Source organism: Python bivittatus, unplaced genomic scaffold, assembly GCF_059951505.1.
Source record: "Python bivittatus isolate LINGU-HERP-01145 unplaced genomic scaffold, Pbiv_v1 ctg000530_np1212, whole genome shotgun sequence".
In the NCBI taxonomy this organism is placed as follows: Eukaryota; Metazoa; Chordata; class Lepidosauria; order Squamata; family Pythonidae; genus Python; species Python bivittatus.
The window spans coordinates 9,193,857-9,211,202 of NW_028277085.1; the positions used below are offsets into that span (position 1 = coordinate 9,193,857).

Genomic DNA, 17,346 nt, shown 5'->3' on the forward strand with positions numbered 1-17,346 from the left:
CAGGAGTATTAACTATGTTCATTGCCCTGAGTTGGCCAAAATATATGAAAGGTGGGATTACAATACAACAGTAACAACAATAATAAGACTCCCAGTTGAAAAACTGCTGCCTTATAACCCTAGTTTGTAAAACCACTACAAGCCATGATTGTTTGGTTTCTGCTTTCTGGCATTCAACAGGAATTGCTGTGGTGCATATGTAATGGCCATTTAATCAGGCCCTTAATGACCTTGACATGAAACTAAGTTGACCGTGCCCAATTTCTTGTTATTTTTAATACAGATCTTTATGTCAGAGGCTGGGAAGATTAGTCAGAAGGTTAAAGTGTGGTTCAATGATTACTTCAACATCAGTGATACAATAGCCATTATCACTTTCTTCATTGGTTTTGTACTAAGATTTGGAGCAAAAGGGAACTTCAATGAAGATACTTACAAAGTAAATTATGTTTTCGTTGCTGGAAGACTAACTTACTGCCTGAATATAATCTTTTGGTATGTGAGATTACTGGATTTTCTGGCTGTAAATCAACATGCTGGACCTTATGTCATGATGATTGGGAAAATGGTAAGATTTAAAAAAAAATAACAGTGTGGTGTGTGTTTTGTTCCTTGAATTTTTAATGCAAATAAATTTCATTTTACTTTACTTTCAATAAATAAAGATTGATACCTAAGTAAACTTTGGCAGCTAATTCTCCGTATTGGAGGGGTATTATGAATGTATCTGTGGGTATGAGCAAACCTATATGCCATCTGTGTTTTATCTTATTATATGCAACATGACATGGAATGAAAAAGTCTGTGAACTTGAATGAGCAAATTTTAATGCTTGCTCATTCCCCATATTGTATTTGCGGCACGTGCAATTTACACAGGCATTTAGTCCACATGTGTGGCACATTCTGGTTTTCTGCATTTAAATCACATGGATTTGTACATAAAAGGGTATGCATGTATCAGAATTGATGTGCAGAAATAACAGATGAAGCCAGGACAGCTGCTACCAATTTTAGTCCAAGTATTCCCCCTTAGTTGTAATAATTTTCACTCTGAAAAAGTAACATTAGCTTCAGTTATACTTTGGTGATAACTTCGAGGGGGAATGTAAGAGCAGTTTCCAAAGCTCTGAGTGGTCCCAAGAGGATCAGGGTTCATAGGTTCCACTCCTTTCCGGTTTATGTATTATTTGCATAAGGATATTGTTGCACTTCTAGCCTGCTAAAGGTGAACATTCACTAAATTTGGAAGTTTGAGTTCTGTTCACTCCATTATTCATTAGATATGTGTACCCAAGACATGAAGATGAGAACCCACTTAATAGTGTTTGGTTTAAAAACTGCTGAGAGTTTTGAATCCAAGGGTATACATTTGATTGCTAGATAGATAAATAATAGATATCTTCCATGTCATTTCTGTTTAAACAGATTCTGGAGTCCACAGAGATCTTATTGCCTATCATAGAATTGTTGGAATTGTTTGATATTTGTTTGATTTGTTGTTTGACCTAAATCCTGCCTTTCTGTAGAATACAAAGTCCATGAAGACAAATCCTTCCATAGTGGTTAGAAAACCTTAGCTGTTATTCCTTGTGCTCAGTTGCTACTTTAGGTTCCTACGTCTTGAGGGACTGAAGGTAGCAAATGTTCATATGTGGCTTGAATAAACTCAATAAAATGAGTATGGAGTTAAGGACTATACAGTGGTACCTCGGTTCACGACTTTAATTCATTCCGCAACTCTGGTTGCGAACCAAATTGGTCGTGAGCCAAATCAAATTTTCCCATAAGGTTCAATGTAAATACGGTTAATCCGTTCTGACCCCTCCGAATTTGGTCGTGAGCCGATTTTTGATCGCATCCCGAATCAAATTTCCCCATAAGGTTCAATGTAATTACGGTTAATCCGTTCTGAACCATATGTTGTTGTTTTTTTAAACTGCAAAAATATGACACAAAGTACAGTACGAAGAGAGAGAAAGCTAACCTTGCTCGACGCGACTTCTGGCGTGGAGGACAAGAAGGCGGGTGGGGAGGCGGTTACTGCTTGGAGGGAGAGTCCCCCTCCCTACAGGAAGCCACGACCACGTGTCACAGGAGGGAAAATGGCTGTGGATCCTGTTCATCACCCGATGTGGAGTTCGCGAACAGAGGCAAAATTTTGCAGCCGGAGCTGTTCGTGAACCGAATTGTTCGTGAACAGAAGCGTTTGTGAACCGAGGTACCACTGTATTTCCCTAAGATAGTCTTCCCCTAATCTTTGTATCCTCCAGATGTGTAGACTTCATGCTTAGAATTCCTGGCAATGGCTATACTAGCTGGGAATTGAAGTCCATATCCTGAACATTCCCGAGTCAAGAAAGGCTGTTGTAGCTTCTAATAATTATTTCAATTCCCTTGACTCTTGCTCTGTTTTAACAGGTGGCGAACATGTTTTATATTGTAGTGATAATGGCACTGGTCCTACTCAGTTTTGGAGTACCTAGGAAGGCAATACTTTATCCTGATGAAGAACCGTCATGGGTTCTAGCAAAAGATATTGTATTTCAGCCTTACTGGATGATATTCGGTGAAGTGTATGCATATGAAATTGATGGTAGGTAATTATGATTTCATTTGTTTATTTATAAGAAAAACACAGCTTTGATCTGACATTTGATAGTAATATTTTAAGGGATTGTATAAACCTTGACATGTTTAACGAAGGATATTTTTAAATGAAATATTTCAAAATTTCTGATTTAAAAAAACAGATTAATGTTGTAACAGACTTTGTATCGCATTTGTATCTGCGGTATCTTATCAATATTTTTTATTCTTTTTAAACTGCATAGTATGTGCAAATGCTTCGGAATTTGCGCAGCTCTGTGTGACAGGATCATGGCTAACACCGTTTCTTCAGTCAGTATACCTTTTTGTGCAGTACATCATTATGGTCAACCTTCTCATCGCCTTTTTCAAGTATGTATGAACTTCACATGACAATTTGATTATTAAACTGATGTTTAGAAATTAACTTGGTGATTCTACAACCATAGTAGAAGTCTTGTAGCTACAGATTTTGAAGGACTGTTTCCGTTATCTTTTTTTTTAAATTTTTATTAAGTTTTCCACAAAAGTTAAAATACAGAAAAATCAAGAAAAACAGAAAGGAAAAAAGGGGGGATGAAGGAGGGGAGGGAAGAAAAGGAAACGTAAGAAAGTGTCATATAGATTGGAAGCCAAGATAACTGTTAATGAGTTTGTAGGATATTTTTTGTACTAAAACACTTATCTCTTTTTGTTCTTTTTTTTTTAGCAATGTGTATTTACAAGTGAAAGCTATTTCGAATATTGTGTGGAAATATCAGCGTTATCATTTTGTTATGGCCTATCATGAGAAACCCATCCTACCTCCTCCCCTTATAATTCTTAGTCATGTGGCTTCTTTGTGCTACTGCATATGCAAACGAAGAAAGAAAGATAAAACTTCAGATGGACCAAGTAAGTACCTACAGAACATACAGTGTTATTTTTTCTTTACATTAAAAATGTAGCTGCATATCTTTAAAAGACACTTGAAAGACTCACTCCAGTGAATGGGAGTTGGAAGAGCAAGTGTTTCAGCTAGTTTGGGGAATTAAAATACTTAAACCGCTGCTTCCTTTGACTCAGACTGAGTGCTTTTGAGGTGTAGCCTCAAACAGCATCCTAAACATTTTTTAAAAAAATACACCATTGCAAGTGACATCTGTAAAGAACTGAAAGGGGGAGGGAGTTCCTCCTAATCCCCTCAAAAAGTCAAAGCAAGTTCCTTAAAACAGCACATGAAACTTCTTTAAGTTGCGAATTAGTTAGTTGTTTCGTTTACTACATCAGAAACTGGTCACATGGGAATATTTTCCTATGAAGAAAAATCCATCAATGTAGAACACTAAAATGGCAAGGAGAAGATCCCTCAGCTAGCCCTTTTAGTGGCAGCTTTTTATTAGAGGATGTTTATTAATTAAATCAGGTGAGTTTTATTTACAGTCTAAAGTAGTTGGTCTCCTTGGTGAGAATAGGGCCATCGAGAGCCAGGGGGGTGTTGATTTCAAAGATGCATTGGGCCAGACACAGTTTGTGCTGTCTGGAGGATGACAGATGTGACTTCTGATCTGTGAACTCAAAGTTATTGTGGGGTACATTCCCCAGTTGCTTATGCACTGGCAGTATGCCTCCTTGAAGAAGATCCTGTATTACACAGGAATTCTGTCCCAGCCTCCCAATCCACACTTGGATATTGCCTTCAGCAGGTCCCTTTGGAATATGTGTGGGCAAGCCAGTAATCAATACAGCTTAAACATGGGATTACTGCTTATTCTCACCATCTTTTTTTTTCCTTTGGGGATGGAGATTTTGTTAAAAATCACACACAATAATATATATGTGAAAAAAATGTTCTTGCTGACTGTAGAAAGAGGGAAGCAATATATCTGTGATGATCTTAAAGAAGAATCAAGAAACAAATTTTGTTTTTGTAAGTAGCGGGGTGCCATTTGAATATCAAGAGTCTGACATCCTCTTCCTGTTATGTTTATTGAGGGAAGTTTCTCCTTTTCCTTTTTAATGTGCCTGTATAATACTGGATTCATCTCATCTCATCTCATCTTGGAATCTATAGACTCCAAAGGTCCTAGAGAAATGGCAACATTTCCTTTTGCACTGATACCTGCATTTTTCCTTGTCTTCTTTAGTATGACAGACCATTGGTAGAATTTCTAAAACCAACCATCTTTTCTGTTCTGTAGAACTATTTCTAACAGAAGAAGATCAAAAGAAGCTTCATGATTTTGAAGAGTTGTGTGTTGAAATGTATTTCAATGAAAAAGATGATAAATTCCATTCTCGGAGTGAAGAGAGAATTAGAGTCACATCTGAACGGTGGGAACTAACAGGCGAATAATTAAACCTTTCTTTTGCATTCCATTCAGACATCTTTAAAAAGGACACCTTTTGGGGAGAACTATTCAATTAAAACCCTCTAAATTAACTCTTGCTCCATTTTCAGTTATTTGAATAGCAATATATTTAATATTATTATAGTCAGTATTGACCAATAATGCAGTTGCCTCAAACATTAAAGCATTTTAGTTGTCTAAACCCTCTAAATTTTTCAGATTCATAGCATTCATTTGTGGCTGTGAGGGGGTGAAAACTGAAATGGCTACAGAGGGGGAGAGCCTAAATGTATTTTGGTATATGGTGTGGACAAAACTTATGAGGTCATAATTCAGATAGTGGAGATTTTGAATATATACTAGATAATAACAAAATGACTTCCTCAGAACAGCTGGGTCATGATCATGTGTATTATTAAACACCTACAGGTAGTCTTTGCTTAATGACCCCAATTGGGACTGGAATTTAGGTCGCTAAGCAATGCAGTCATTAAGCAAATAATCATGTGACTGGATCTGAATTTATGACCTTTTTTGCATGGTCATTAGGTGACTCACCATGGTTAAGTGAATCACGTGGTCGTTAAGTGAATCATGTGATTCCCCATTGATTTTGCTTGCTGGAAGCCAGCTGGGAAGGTCACAAATGGTGGATCACGTGACCCTGGGACACTGCAACTGTTGTAAGTTTGAGCTGGTTGCCAAGTGCCTGGATCACAATCACGTGACCACGGGGGCACTGTGATGGTCGTAACTTTGGGCACTGGTCGTAAGTCACTTTTTTAGCGCCATCATAACTTTGAATGGTTGCTAATAAAACTGTCATTAAGCGAAGACTACCTGTATAGTGGAAGATAAATTGATACTTTGATTTTAGAGAGTTAGTCACTCTGTAAGTAGTGGATTAAATAGGAAAGCTTTTACAAGTAGAAGATATGGAGGTATGCATTGGAGCCCTTTTCATCTCTGCGGAATTACTGCATCAGAGCATCTGAATGAATCTAAAAAACACAGGTATAATCTATCTCTGGTCAGATGATTTTTCTGTCTCTTCTGGTACAGTCAGCTTACATCCTGCCGTAACATCTGTTACCTGATTATTTTACCTGAAAATATTTAAGTAAATGTGCGTCCATATCAATTAAAACCAGGGGGATAAATAAGCAATATTTTCTAATGAGATGATAATGCTTTTTAATTAATGGAGAAGGTACATTTTTCAGTCACAAAATACTTTTTTAAAAAGTGCAAGAGTAAGCACTGCTTATCCTAAGAGGATCTTCCACCATTCATTCATTCATTCATTCATTCATTCATTCATTCATTTTTCTGAGCTTGTCTTTGTTTTTGAAAAACACCACAAATGGAAAACTGATTTACCAGGCCATTTGTACATGACACGGTAACAAAGTCCTCTTCAGATGGCATTAATTTAGGAGGAGACAAGTCCAGAGTAAAGTTTCAAGTAGAAATGTATCAGATATCTTCTCTGTGGAAAGCAGCTTTATGCTCATAGGTTGGTTTCTTCTTTTGTAGCAGAACTAAAGTCCTTTAGTTTACAGCTTGTAAATTTCTGGCATATTATGAAAACATGCTTTAAATCTTCTCTCCGTCATTATTTTTCTCCAGTGTTGAGCAGATGTGCATCCAGATCAAGGAGGTTGGTGACAGAGTCAACTACATCAAACGCTCATTGCAGTCTCTAGATACACAAATTGGCCACTTGCAGGACCTTTCTGCTCTCACGGTGGATACTTTGAAAACTCTAACTGCGCAGAAAGCATCAGAAGCAAGCAAGGTCCACAATGAAATCACACGGGAACTGAGTATTTCAAAACACTTGGCCCAGAACCTTATTGATGATGTTCCCTTACGATCTTCCATGTGGAGGAAACACAGTATTGGCAATGTGTTTGGTTCTTCTTTCCCCCAAGGAGGCCTTGAAAGTAATAATGCTGTACTGTGCAACATATCTATGCAAGAAGAAAACGATCCAGGACATAAGATGACTGGTTTCCCCAAGGGGGATGAATTCAGCTTTCCCGAGGCAGGTTCCTCAGGTGGTGCCTTACTTCCAAAAGCCCTTTCTCCCACAGAACTTCGTCAAAGAGTACAGGGTATACAAGTATCCAAATGCAGTAATAAAGGTAAAAAGGGTGGCAGTTCTTTAAACAGTCTACCATATCTAACATCTTTGTCAGCTAAATTTTTTGTGAGCACTCCTTCTCAACCCATTTGTAAAAACCCGTCAGAAAGCACCACAAAGGATGAAGACATTCTGGTCCCGAAGGCTGCTGAAGGAGAAAATGCTATTGAATTTGGTGCATTTGTGGGTAAGTATAACAAACGAAAAGGTGGGCTTCCAGAAATTGCTGGGGGTTGCTGCGATGTTCCAGTTTCTGGCGTCGTTTGTTTTGCTTCCATCTCCCAACATTGTGGAGGTTATATCAATTCTGGATTTACTGATGATGAAAATTATACTGCTGCTAAGAACTATTCAGGCAAATGGAACTGCCAGACCTCTTCTAACTTTGTGAAGACTGTTGCCCAAAGTCAATTACAGTTGCCTTTTGCTAATGAGATCAGAAGTGTTCCTTGTAGTGGATTGAAAAAGACACAGGAAGTTGAAAGACCAAATAGAAGTTTTCCAGCAACGTCACCAAAGAGCTCCAGTTTAAGTTCCAGTGTCACTGCACATCACCAGAAACTCTGGATCAAATCTAAGCTGCAAGGTTTGATTTATCAAGAATTGTATGGTACCTTTATGGATTTTGTGGTACTTTTGGTGCACTCTGTTTTAATATCTTGATTTCCTCTCCAAATGGTTCTTTCTTTGTGAAAGTGTAAACTCTTCAAAAAAAAAAAAAAAAAAACATCTGAGATGTGGACAATATTTTTCAGACATCGTGGTTATTGACGATTAAGAGACTTTAATTGTATCTATCAACTGCAGATCAGAGCTTGAAATTAGAAGAGTACTGCTCTGGCAAATGTTGTATTTCTATTTTGATATAATAGTCTATACAAAAATATTGTCTGTTCCTTGAAGAGATGTAAAATTCCTTGTATAAAATTATGCTTGTGTAATTGGGGGTCTGTTAACTTCCATTGCTATGTCTATAACCTACCACTGTTTTGTTCACCTTTGAGGAACTGGCTACTACAACCAAGTTCTCATGCAAATCAAAATTTAGTATCCTATCTTTCCTTCTTAACAGCAAAAAAACTTCAGATTGTGTTACTTTCTTGCCTCATGTTTTAACTGAAAAAAACAAAACAGTGGCAGGGTGGTGTTTGTTTAAATAATGGGAAAGAGGTGTACTAACAACATGCTTGGAGTTTAGATAATATAGAAAATTTCTCTTGTTTTGGTGGCTTCTTGTAGCTGTAGTGGGGTGGTTTGTTTTGTTTGGCAAAAAGAACTGTTAATATAATATAACCTGGTCACATTTAATTCAAATGTCTCATTAACCAAGGATTTTCTGGAACCCTCTGCAAACATATTGATAGATGTGTTGGATGTCAGTCCCCCTAAACGGCCACAAGCATTGTGAAAGTACCGGTTGGGGAAGGGTAACTTAAATTTCCTGGCAGCGCATAGAAAATGTACACCCAGTGAAAGCTCTCCATGGCAGCTCCTATTCTTCCATTGCTTCCCTCTTTACAGAGAGGCCAGGCCATATGCCTTGTCCTTGAATTGCAGAATCTGTACATCTCACATGTGGCCTTCATGTTTGTGATGGGACATCCAGTGTGCGGTTGGAAAATGGGGACAGAGCAAGCCATCACTGTTCCCTACATAGGAGTTAGCATTGGAGTTAGTACTTTTAGGGTCTGTATGTGTCTGTGGCAGGAGAACACACCTGCATGTCAAATAATTTTATTGGGGGAGATTTATATTTTGAAATTTTAATTATATCAAACTCTGCATTTTCTGCTGAATAGCATTTAGTAAAAATGTTAGTATCCATACTACTTATTCCTAGAAAACAAGAAGATAAGTGGAATACAGTGAAGTGGTATGATATTTTTTCCTGCTCAGGTGTTTTTCCTGCGTCATCATAATGATGACAGTAGCATGATGATGATGATGATGATGATGATGATGATGATGATGATGATGATGATGATGATGATTTTATCCTGCCTTTTTTATATATAACTCAAGGGAGCAAACATGCCTAATTTTCCTGCCTCCTATGTTCCCCACAACCACCCTGTGAGGTGGGTTGGGCTGAGAGAGAAGGACTGGCCCAAAGTCACCCAGCTGGCTTTCGTGCCTATGGGAGGCCTAGAACTCACCGTCTCCTGGTTTCTAGGCCACCCCCTTCACCACGACACCAAAGTGGCTACATAAAAGATGCCGTTTCAGGGAGGAAGATCAGTGGAGCTGAAATTTAGTGATTTAAAAATAATCATATGATTTCAGATCCCAGCGGCATGGGAATAATCATAGTTGTACCTAAATCTGTATTTCTTTTTTTTTTTTTTGCATGCTGATGCTGCCAAAGGTCACAGGGACAGCATGGAATTGCAGCGGTTTAAGGAGACAGCGATAACGAGTAAAGAAAAAAGTGAGAGCATTGAGGTAAGTGGGAGTCATGAGAACAGTTCAGCAGTAGGCTGTTGATGTAGAACTTGCCTTGTCTTCAAGGAGGGACATATCCTGTCAGGATAGAATGTGCAAATGCCACTTTTGAAGCACCAACTGAATTGCAGTTTCGGAAAATGTGTGTGTGTGTGTGTATGTTTGCTTGTAAGTCATTCTTGATTTCTGACAGCTGCCTGTACAAGTCCCTGCAGTTTTCTTGGCAAGATTTTCAGAAGTGGCTTGCCCTTGCGTGCTTCCTAGGGCTGAGAGGGAGGGACTGGCCCAAAGTCACCCAGCTGGCTTGTGCCCAAGGCGGGACTAGAACTCACCATCTCCTGGTTTTTAGTCTGGTGCCTGAAACTACTGCACCCAACTGGGTCTTGTTGGCTTTTTAATCCCTGGATTTTAAATGTACAGGCAACTTAAAAAAGATTAAAGCCACATCAAAACTAATTTTAAAGGCCTTCATCATTCACCTTTACAGGAGCAACAGGAAGATTTCAAAAAAGCAATTCTGGAAGGCATGGAGAAAACAAAAGATAAGGTAAAAAACTACTCTTTTCTGCATCAAATATATCATATCATCAAATGTTCATATTTCATTTCTAAGAGTAAGGCTGGAGGTTGATAGGAATTGTTGCAAGGTTAAGGGAAGCTGACATAATTGCTGTTAAAGAACAGCACCTACCAAGAAGTGACACAACTGATTTTAGTAGAGTAATGATGATCAGCAGCCCTGTTTTCTTTTTCACATGTAGGTCAGCAGTCATGCAGAAGGTCATCTCAGACATGTTAGCTCATATGGAGGCTTTAGTGACTATTGTAGAAACTCATCAGCTGCACAATCAGAGCAAAGTAAGTATTCATACATGCCTTCATTTTTAATTGGTGAATTTTATAAATTGCTGCAAATATAGAATAAATCTTCAAATACAATTCTTAAAAAACTGAAGAATTGTTTTCTCAGATACCGTTTGCTAACAAAGCCAGGGGACATGCCTTCTCTGCTGCAGACCCTGCCTTACGGAACATCCTTCTTCCTGAGATTAGATAAGCACCATCCCTTTTGCTATTCCAGAAGGGCCCTATAACCTGGTGATGCGATCAGGCCTGGGGCTCCCAGGGAACCAGAAACCTGCTTAGATGGCTCCGTTGCTGAGGGGGCCATTTATATGGTTTTTATATTTTTCCTGTTGTTTTCATATTTGTTTTTATCTGATTGTTGTATGCCACCGAGAGTTGCTTTTGGTGAGATGGGCAGCTATGTAAATTTACTTAATAAATAAAATAAATAAATAAAACCATAGACAACATTGGGCTATGCGCCTGGATCAACTGAATATTTATTTAAATGTAATCAATCAATGGTAGATGATAAATCCATTAAAATTATTCAGTTGACTGGAAATCCTAATTGTAAGGTCCATTTCTTTTAGCTCACAATAAGAGCAGAAGAGCATCTATTGAAGAGATTCATCAGGTGGATTCCAAGGCAGCTTTACTCACAGTGAGTAAAACATGCAAACTGTTATGCTATGTTTTTCTTGAGTGTTAAAGGGCAGAATCCGAGACTCCGAAAGTGAAACTTTGGTAATTGACAGAAAGTAACATACGACAAATTTCATTATCCACTGCCAAACAATACATGCTGTTGCCCACTGTGTTTGGTGATTTTCAAAATGGTGGATATTTCATCTCTCAAAATGCCTCTTAAAATGTGCAGGGAATTTTTGACCTCTCTAGCTCTCTTATTACTAGAAGGAATCAGGGAAAGAGCAAACTGAAACCGATCATTGAGTAGAAAATTCACAGACCACATTTGTAGGGTGGTTGTTTACACTTTCACTTAAGTCTTGGAGTGTTAATGGAAAGTTGATACTAGCATCACATAGAGAAGCCATCTGTGCTGCCCTTGTGTTAAGCTCATGCCTTAAGACTAATGTGAACTGCAGTCACACGACAGTTCAGGAAGGAAATCTAGCATCTGTTGTAGTATGGAGATAACTTTGAAGAAGGAATGCAGTTACTTAACAGTTTTTGCATTCCTTCCTCAATGTTATCTCTATATTCCTCTATACCTATGAAGGAACTTGGGAGAAAAAACAGACCACTGGGCTTTAGCTGAAATTGTTACAAGTGGTCTGCTCATTCAGTCACTTTGAGCCATTTAGATGGCTTTTCTTTGACCAGCAAAACAGCACTAGAGAAACATACTGAGGCTAAGAACATGATAATTGTATCTCTGGTGTGAGCCTCTGTATCATGCTTTGACATTAAACCCAGCAGTTAACCTATGTTTCATGGACACATCTCTGATTTTCCTTTTCAGGATTGGTTGCAAGGCCGAACTTCCTATAGGAATGAAATGTAAGAAAACCATTGTCAGCATTAAAACTTCCTGTATTGAGGTTTATCTTTATGCCTTTGGTTGCCTCCAGATCAGTAATTCTGTAATTGCTAATGCTGTCTTGATTTGATGTACAGGGAGTCCCCAGTTTAAGACCGAGTTCCGTTCCCAAGGCCTGTCCTTAAGTCAAATTTGTACGTAAGCCGGAACAGTATTACTGTATAATACTGTGTAAGTAGTATTGCATAATGAACTTGAACCACTGTGTATTTAGCTCAAATTTTGCTACAATAGGCTCCGTTCTTAACTATGAGTCGTCTGTAATTTGGCCATTCTTAACCTGGGAACTACCTGTATAAGAATTCATATAGAAAAGAGTGCAAATGAGGAAGCATGATAAAATATAATTTTGATTATAATATTCTACACTTACCAGGTTATGTTGATAGCAGATATGAAGGTAGCTATAATCATAAATTACTTACATTCTTTTATTTGAAACCCTATATTCATAATTGGTTGGTTGGGTTTATAGCCTATACCGCATGGTAGAATACTCCTGTACAGACATTCCCACTTATAGGGTACTCTGCCTGGGCAATTTTCTGTTCCTCCTACTTCACAAAATGAGTGAGCATTTTGTACATTTGAATCTGATCACTCCTCATGTGGGGGGAGGGGGGAATCATTAGAGTGTTTAATTTTTTTTCTTAAGAGATTTGCCCTGAGAATTTTTCTAAAGAATTTTTATTTTTGGGGAATTATGGAGTTCCCCTGATCCTGCTATCAGCTCCCTCTTAGGCATATATGAATTTTCGCATAGCATAGTGAAGAACAGGAATTGTAGCCTTACATATCTGAAGGCTACGCAGCTGATGAAACTAGTACACATCATTCGTCTTTTCATATGCTCATTGAATGAGCTTGTCAACACAACACTACCTTCAGTATTCTAAAGCCAAGGCTTACTAAATTTCTCCATTAATATTTACAATGTTAGAGAAAAATCCGAAGTATTGTCTTTCTGGAGATACTTTCCATGCTTTGTAGCATCATTCCATAAATTTGGCAAGCATGTTTCGGTGCTGATATAACCTCTAGTCAACCCTAGTCTACTGATTTTTTCTTCCTTGAACTGATCACTTCTGAAAGAAACATAACCGAAGTTCGTAGAGAGTTGGAGGTGATCTCCTAGAATTAGGTCATCTGAAGCTGCATTTTTATCATAACTGTCTTGCACAATAGAAAAACAACATGAAAGTATGGTTTAAGAAATGAAATAAGGGGGCAACAGATATTTTTATAATATTATTCATTTGAAGTTTGTTTTACAATAACAGTACAGTGAGAGAACTAAAATCCTAGCAATGCAGATAGCAGTAAGTTTTAATGGAATCGCTGTTTCTTGCAGGTCTTCTGAGGAAGATGCACTGAATGGTAAGGTATTGGTAACATAGTACCATGGTTACAGTCTTGATAATACCTTTCATACATTTAGTATATTATTAAGGTTTTGAACATTACATTTTCTTATATACAATAAATTTGGGTGTTACTTTATAACTTGTTAAAGTTTGATCAAGCTTTACTTGAAATGCTGATAGAGAGAGATCTACTGTGTTTCTAAAAATGTAGTGCATCTTATTGATTTAATCATGAAGCAAGTATATAAAAAACAATAGGACCTTGATTTATTTACTTATTTGTTTATTTTAGGTATAGCTTCCCCTTTCAAGCCCATTATGGATACTACCTACTACTATTCAGGTCAGTATCCTAACTTCCTGAAAGAGAACAAAAAGTTAAAGCCCTATGATCTTAACCTACAACAGACTGCTCTGTCTTTCTTTACAGCTGTGGAGAGAAATAATTTGATGAGATTATCACAGAGCATACCATTCACCCCGGTGCCTCCAAGAGGTAGGAATTTTCATTTATTAATTTCAAGTATTTCTAGATGACCTTTCATCAGATCAAAACAGATCTGGTGGGCATACAACAATTTAGATAATATATAATTTAAAACCTAAAAAAATGAAAGGCGCTAAGATCAGGCAACCATGATATAGAAGAGCAAATAGAATGCCAGCAGATTAAAGGGTTATGCAAACTAAGTGCTCAAGTAAGTAAACTTTGTCTTCACTGGATACCAAAGAGATTCTAACATTGATTATCTTTTTTAAAGAATGCATCCTAATGCCAGGGTGTTTCCTCTTTTACGATTATATAATCCATTTCTGACAAAAAGAGCACTTTGAATAAGAAAATTTATTGTAGTTTACTGTGAAATTTGAATAAGAAAGATGAACACTGTGTCTTCTTCCCTTTCTCCCTCCTTTTTTTGTTCTGTTTCTAAACTGTAGTTTTGAGTAATAGGAAATGAAGATATGAAAGCAAATTTTATAATGTAACGTTGAATTCATTTTTTATATTTGGTGGTTACTGATCTAGTAAAGATTAATCATTGCTGTAACAGGTCATTTCATTAATATTCTCTTGTACTTACCTGTATTTTTAATTTTGTTCTTGTGACATCATAGGAGAACCAGTCACTGTGTATCGTCTTGAAGAAAGCTCTCCCAACATTTTGAACAACAGCATGTCTTCCTGGTCTCAGCTGGGCCTCTGTGCCAAAATCGAATTCTTAAGCAAAGAAGAGATGGGAGGAGGTTTGCGACGAGCCCTCAAGGTGGCCTGCACTTGGTCTGAGTATGATATTCTGAAATCAGGTCACCTTTATATCATCAAATCTTTTCTCCCTGAAGTTGTCAATACTTGGTCAAGCGTTTACAAAGAAGACACAGTGTTACATCTTTGCTTGAGAGTAAGTTGTAGTTTTGCTCGGAAAGGGCAACTGCTTACAATACCATTGAGGCAGAACAAAATAGTTAGAATTTCCTTTTGTCGCTTCTTTCTCCTACTTTGTTCTTTTGCCTTCTGTTTTCTTTCCTGCCAAAAATGTCTAATTCCCCTCTGCTGAATATTGTATACACTTTAGCAGGGTCAGTGTCTACCCAAGATAGTGCTTTTAGTGTAATCTTATATGATGGTTCCAGAAGTATTTTTTTTTCAAATTAACAAAGCCACTTGCAGTTGCTGTTGTTACTACCTGTTAGTAGTAACAGGTTCCTAGTGACAAACATAACTAAATTGTGTCATCACACACAGAGGTGTCTATTGCATACATGTTACATGAATATGTGGTGTAGAAAATGTCTGTTAAAGATTTTAATATAGATGGGAGTTTTTGTTCTACAAAAGTGGATTTCTTATCCCGCCTAGGAAATTCAGCAGCAAAGGGCTGCGCAGAAGCTCACATTTGCCTTCAATCAGATGAAGCCCAAATCTATTCCATATTCTCCAAGGTAAATATGACGATGTCTTCTCAATAGCCCTCCTGCTTTCATTTCTAGACTAAATTATGCAAAGGAGTATGTAGGTTGACTTAATTTGCATGACACAGGTTGTAAAATTAATGCTTGCTTTCTGGATGTAGAAGGCCGTTTACTTGGATACGGAATATAGTTTTTATTTAATGGAAGACACCCCCAGATTACACTGACCTACGATAACTGCTGCTGCCAGCTGTTGCTTGTAGGTTTGATTTTGGGCAAAAACAGAAAAACAAATTTCCATGGAAGTATACCCAAACGCCTAATTGAATTTTCCTGGATATTAAATAAATAAATAATGTATTAAGAAGGATTTGGATATGTGACACAAACACACACACACACACCCCGCCCTTTTGGGGAGGAAGAATGAGCTGCTCCCTCAACTACTTGTAATGTTTTCTCACAAGGTTCTTGGAAGTGTTCCTCTTATATTGCCACTCGGCTGGTCAGTGGTTTGCAGTTGAAGAGTGCATGACTGGAGAATTCAGGAAGTATAACAACAACAATGGAGATGAAATCATTCCAACCAACATGCTAGAGGAGGTCATGCTAGCTTTCAGCCATTGGACATATGAATATACGCGAGGAGAGCTGTTGGTCCTTGATTTGCAAGGTATGTTGAGATGTGTTCCTTGTAGCTTTCAGTGCAGAAAGACCATGACATTCCAACAGTCATCAGCTCAGTTTAATTCATTCTCATTACATCAAATATTCCAGAAGAACGTTTTTCCTTTATTTCCTCCTCTGTATTTTTATGGTTGGTTGGTTGGTTGGTTGGTTGGTTTTTAAATCTCAAGCTTGTATCTAGAGCAAACCGATATAGCCGATGACTAAGAGGATGGAACAATGGTTATGAGAATGTTATAATCATTAGACAGAAACCTGCTATTCAGCAGCTGAGAAAGAGAGAGGCTTGAGTGGTGCTTCTACTCCCCTTGCTAATGTTAGATTTGGTACTTGGTTTCAAATGGGAAGGACATGCCCCTTACCTCCTGGGCTTGCCCCAAGTCTGAGAAATTGTCACATTTGTAACTTTTGCTGTTTCTTGTGAAGGTGTTGGAGAAAACCTGACCGACCCTTCTGTGATAAAAGCTGAAGAAAAAAGGCAAGTAATGTAAATGTTCTTCATATAGCGCAGGAAGGAGGGGTCCACATGTGCCTCTATGGAAATTGTCTGTTAGTTTTAGAGCTCCCTATTGATAAGAGGGCAGATGTGTGAATTAAACCCTCAGGTGACCTGCTATCGTGAAAACAGTCAGAAGCTGGGATCAGCAGATTCTGTGCTGAGGACTATCCAAATAAAGTTTTGTGATGGTATTTCTTTGTAATTCTGTGTAAAGCTGAACTTCTTTCTTGTCAGTGGTTTAAAAGGAGGCAGAATCTCCTCCATATAATGCGAGACCACATAAGGAATGTTGAAAGAAAGAAAACATGTTGATATGTGTTTTATTTCAAAGGTCAAGCGATATGGTATTTGGTCCTGCCAATCTGGGAGAAGATGCCATAAAGAATTTCAGAGCTAAGCATCACTGCAACTCCTGCTGCAGGAAACTTAAGCTTCCAGGTAAACAGCAGACTCTATTTAAGGGCGAGAACTTCTCTCTTGTAGCTTCTTTTTCATACGGAAAAGAAAGTTAATGCTCCTGTGGTTGCATGCAGTCTCCAAGAGGGAAGAGCCAGTGAAACTCCTTTTGATCACTATGTCATGGTTTCCTGTCATATAATCCATAAAACTGAGGTTAAAAAAGAAAGCTCCCCAAACTCCCTCCCAAATTTCAAGGAACCCTCCCCCTTGGCATCATTGTCGTCCCCATGATGGCCCTCAAGTCCCATGTTTTAGGTGTGGCTCCTGGCCACAAGTAGGTTGACCACTCCTGCTTTAGACCAATAGGCTGAGTTTTCTCGCTGGCAAATTTTGCCATGTCCCAGCAGGCACCAATAGCCAGTTTTATCAAACCAAAACTAGCAGCTGTGCCTGTCATCTTATTTTGATGTCTCGCATCTCTCCTAAGATTGACTGCTTGATAGGCAATCCGGCATGACAAGCAGGAATGTGTAGCATTGCTGCTCTGCAAAAAAATGTCCAGAAAGCATT

The 17,346-nt window shown here is 38.1% G+C and overlaps 1 protein-coding gene across 2 annotated transcripts in view; it reads left to right on the top strand.

Annotated features, from left to right (window-relative positions):
* TRPM7 (transient receptor potential cation channel subfamily M member 7) overlaps positions 1-17,346 on the top strand; it is a 56,788-nt gene that overhangs the window by 37,492 nt on the left and 1,950 nt on the right. Inside the window, exons 21-39 of one of the 2 annotated variants that reach the window (XM_088148592.1) lie at positions 284-568; positions 2,421-2,595; positions 2,834-2,960; positions 3,298-3,482; positions 4,769-4,901; positions 6,548-7,251; positions 9,430-9,506; positions 9,994-10,053; positions 10,268-10,364; positions 10,946-11,016; positions 11,839-11,876; positions 13,268-13,293; positions 13,573-13,623; positions 13,711-13,776; positions 14,397-14,680; positions 15,139-15,221; positions 15,659-15,864; positions 16,305-16,356; positions 16,709-16,815. In XM_088148592.1, the coding sequence (XP_088004718.1) occupies positions 284-568; positions 2,421-2,595; positions 2,834-2,960; positions 3,298-3,482; positions 4,769-4,901; positions 6,548-7,251; positions 9,430-9,506; positions 9,994-10,053; positions 10,268-10,364; positions 10,946-11,016; positions 11,839-11,876; positions 13,268-13,293; positions 13,573-13,623; positions 13,711-13,776; positions 14,397-14,680; positions 15,139-15,221; positions 15,659-15,864; positions 16,305-16,356; positions 16,709-16,815 (2,827 nt within the window). The remainder of the gene's footprint in view (positions 1-283; positions 569-2,420; positions 2,596-2,833; positions 2,961-3,297; positions 3,483-4,768; positions 4,902-6,547; positions 7,252-9,429; positions 9,507-9,993; positions 10,054-10,267; positions 10,365-10,945; positions 11,017-11,838; positions 11,877-13,267; positions 13,294-13,572; positions 13,624-13,710; positions 13,777-14,396; positions 14,681-15,138; positions 15,222-15,658; positions 15,865-16,304; positions 16,357-16,708; positions 16,816-17,346) is intronic. The other variant, XM_088148593.1, reaches the window with a different exon arrangement.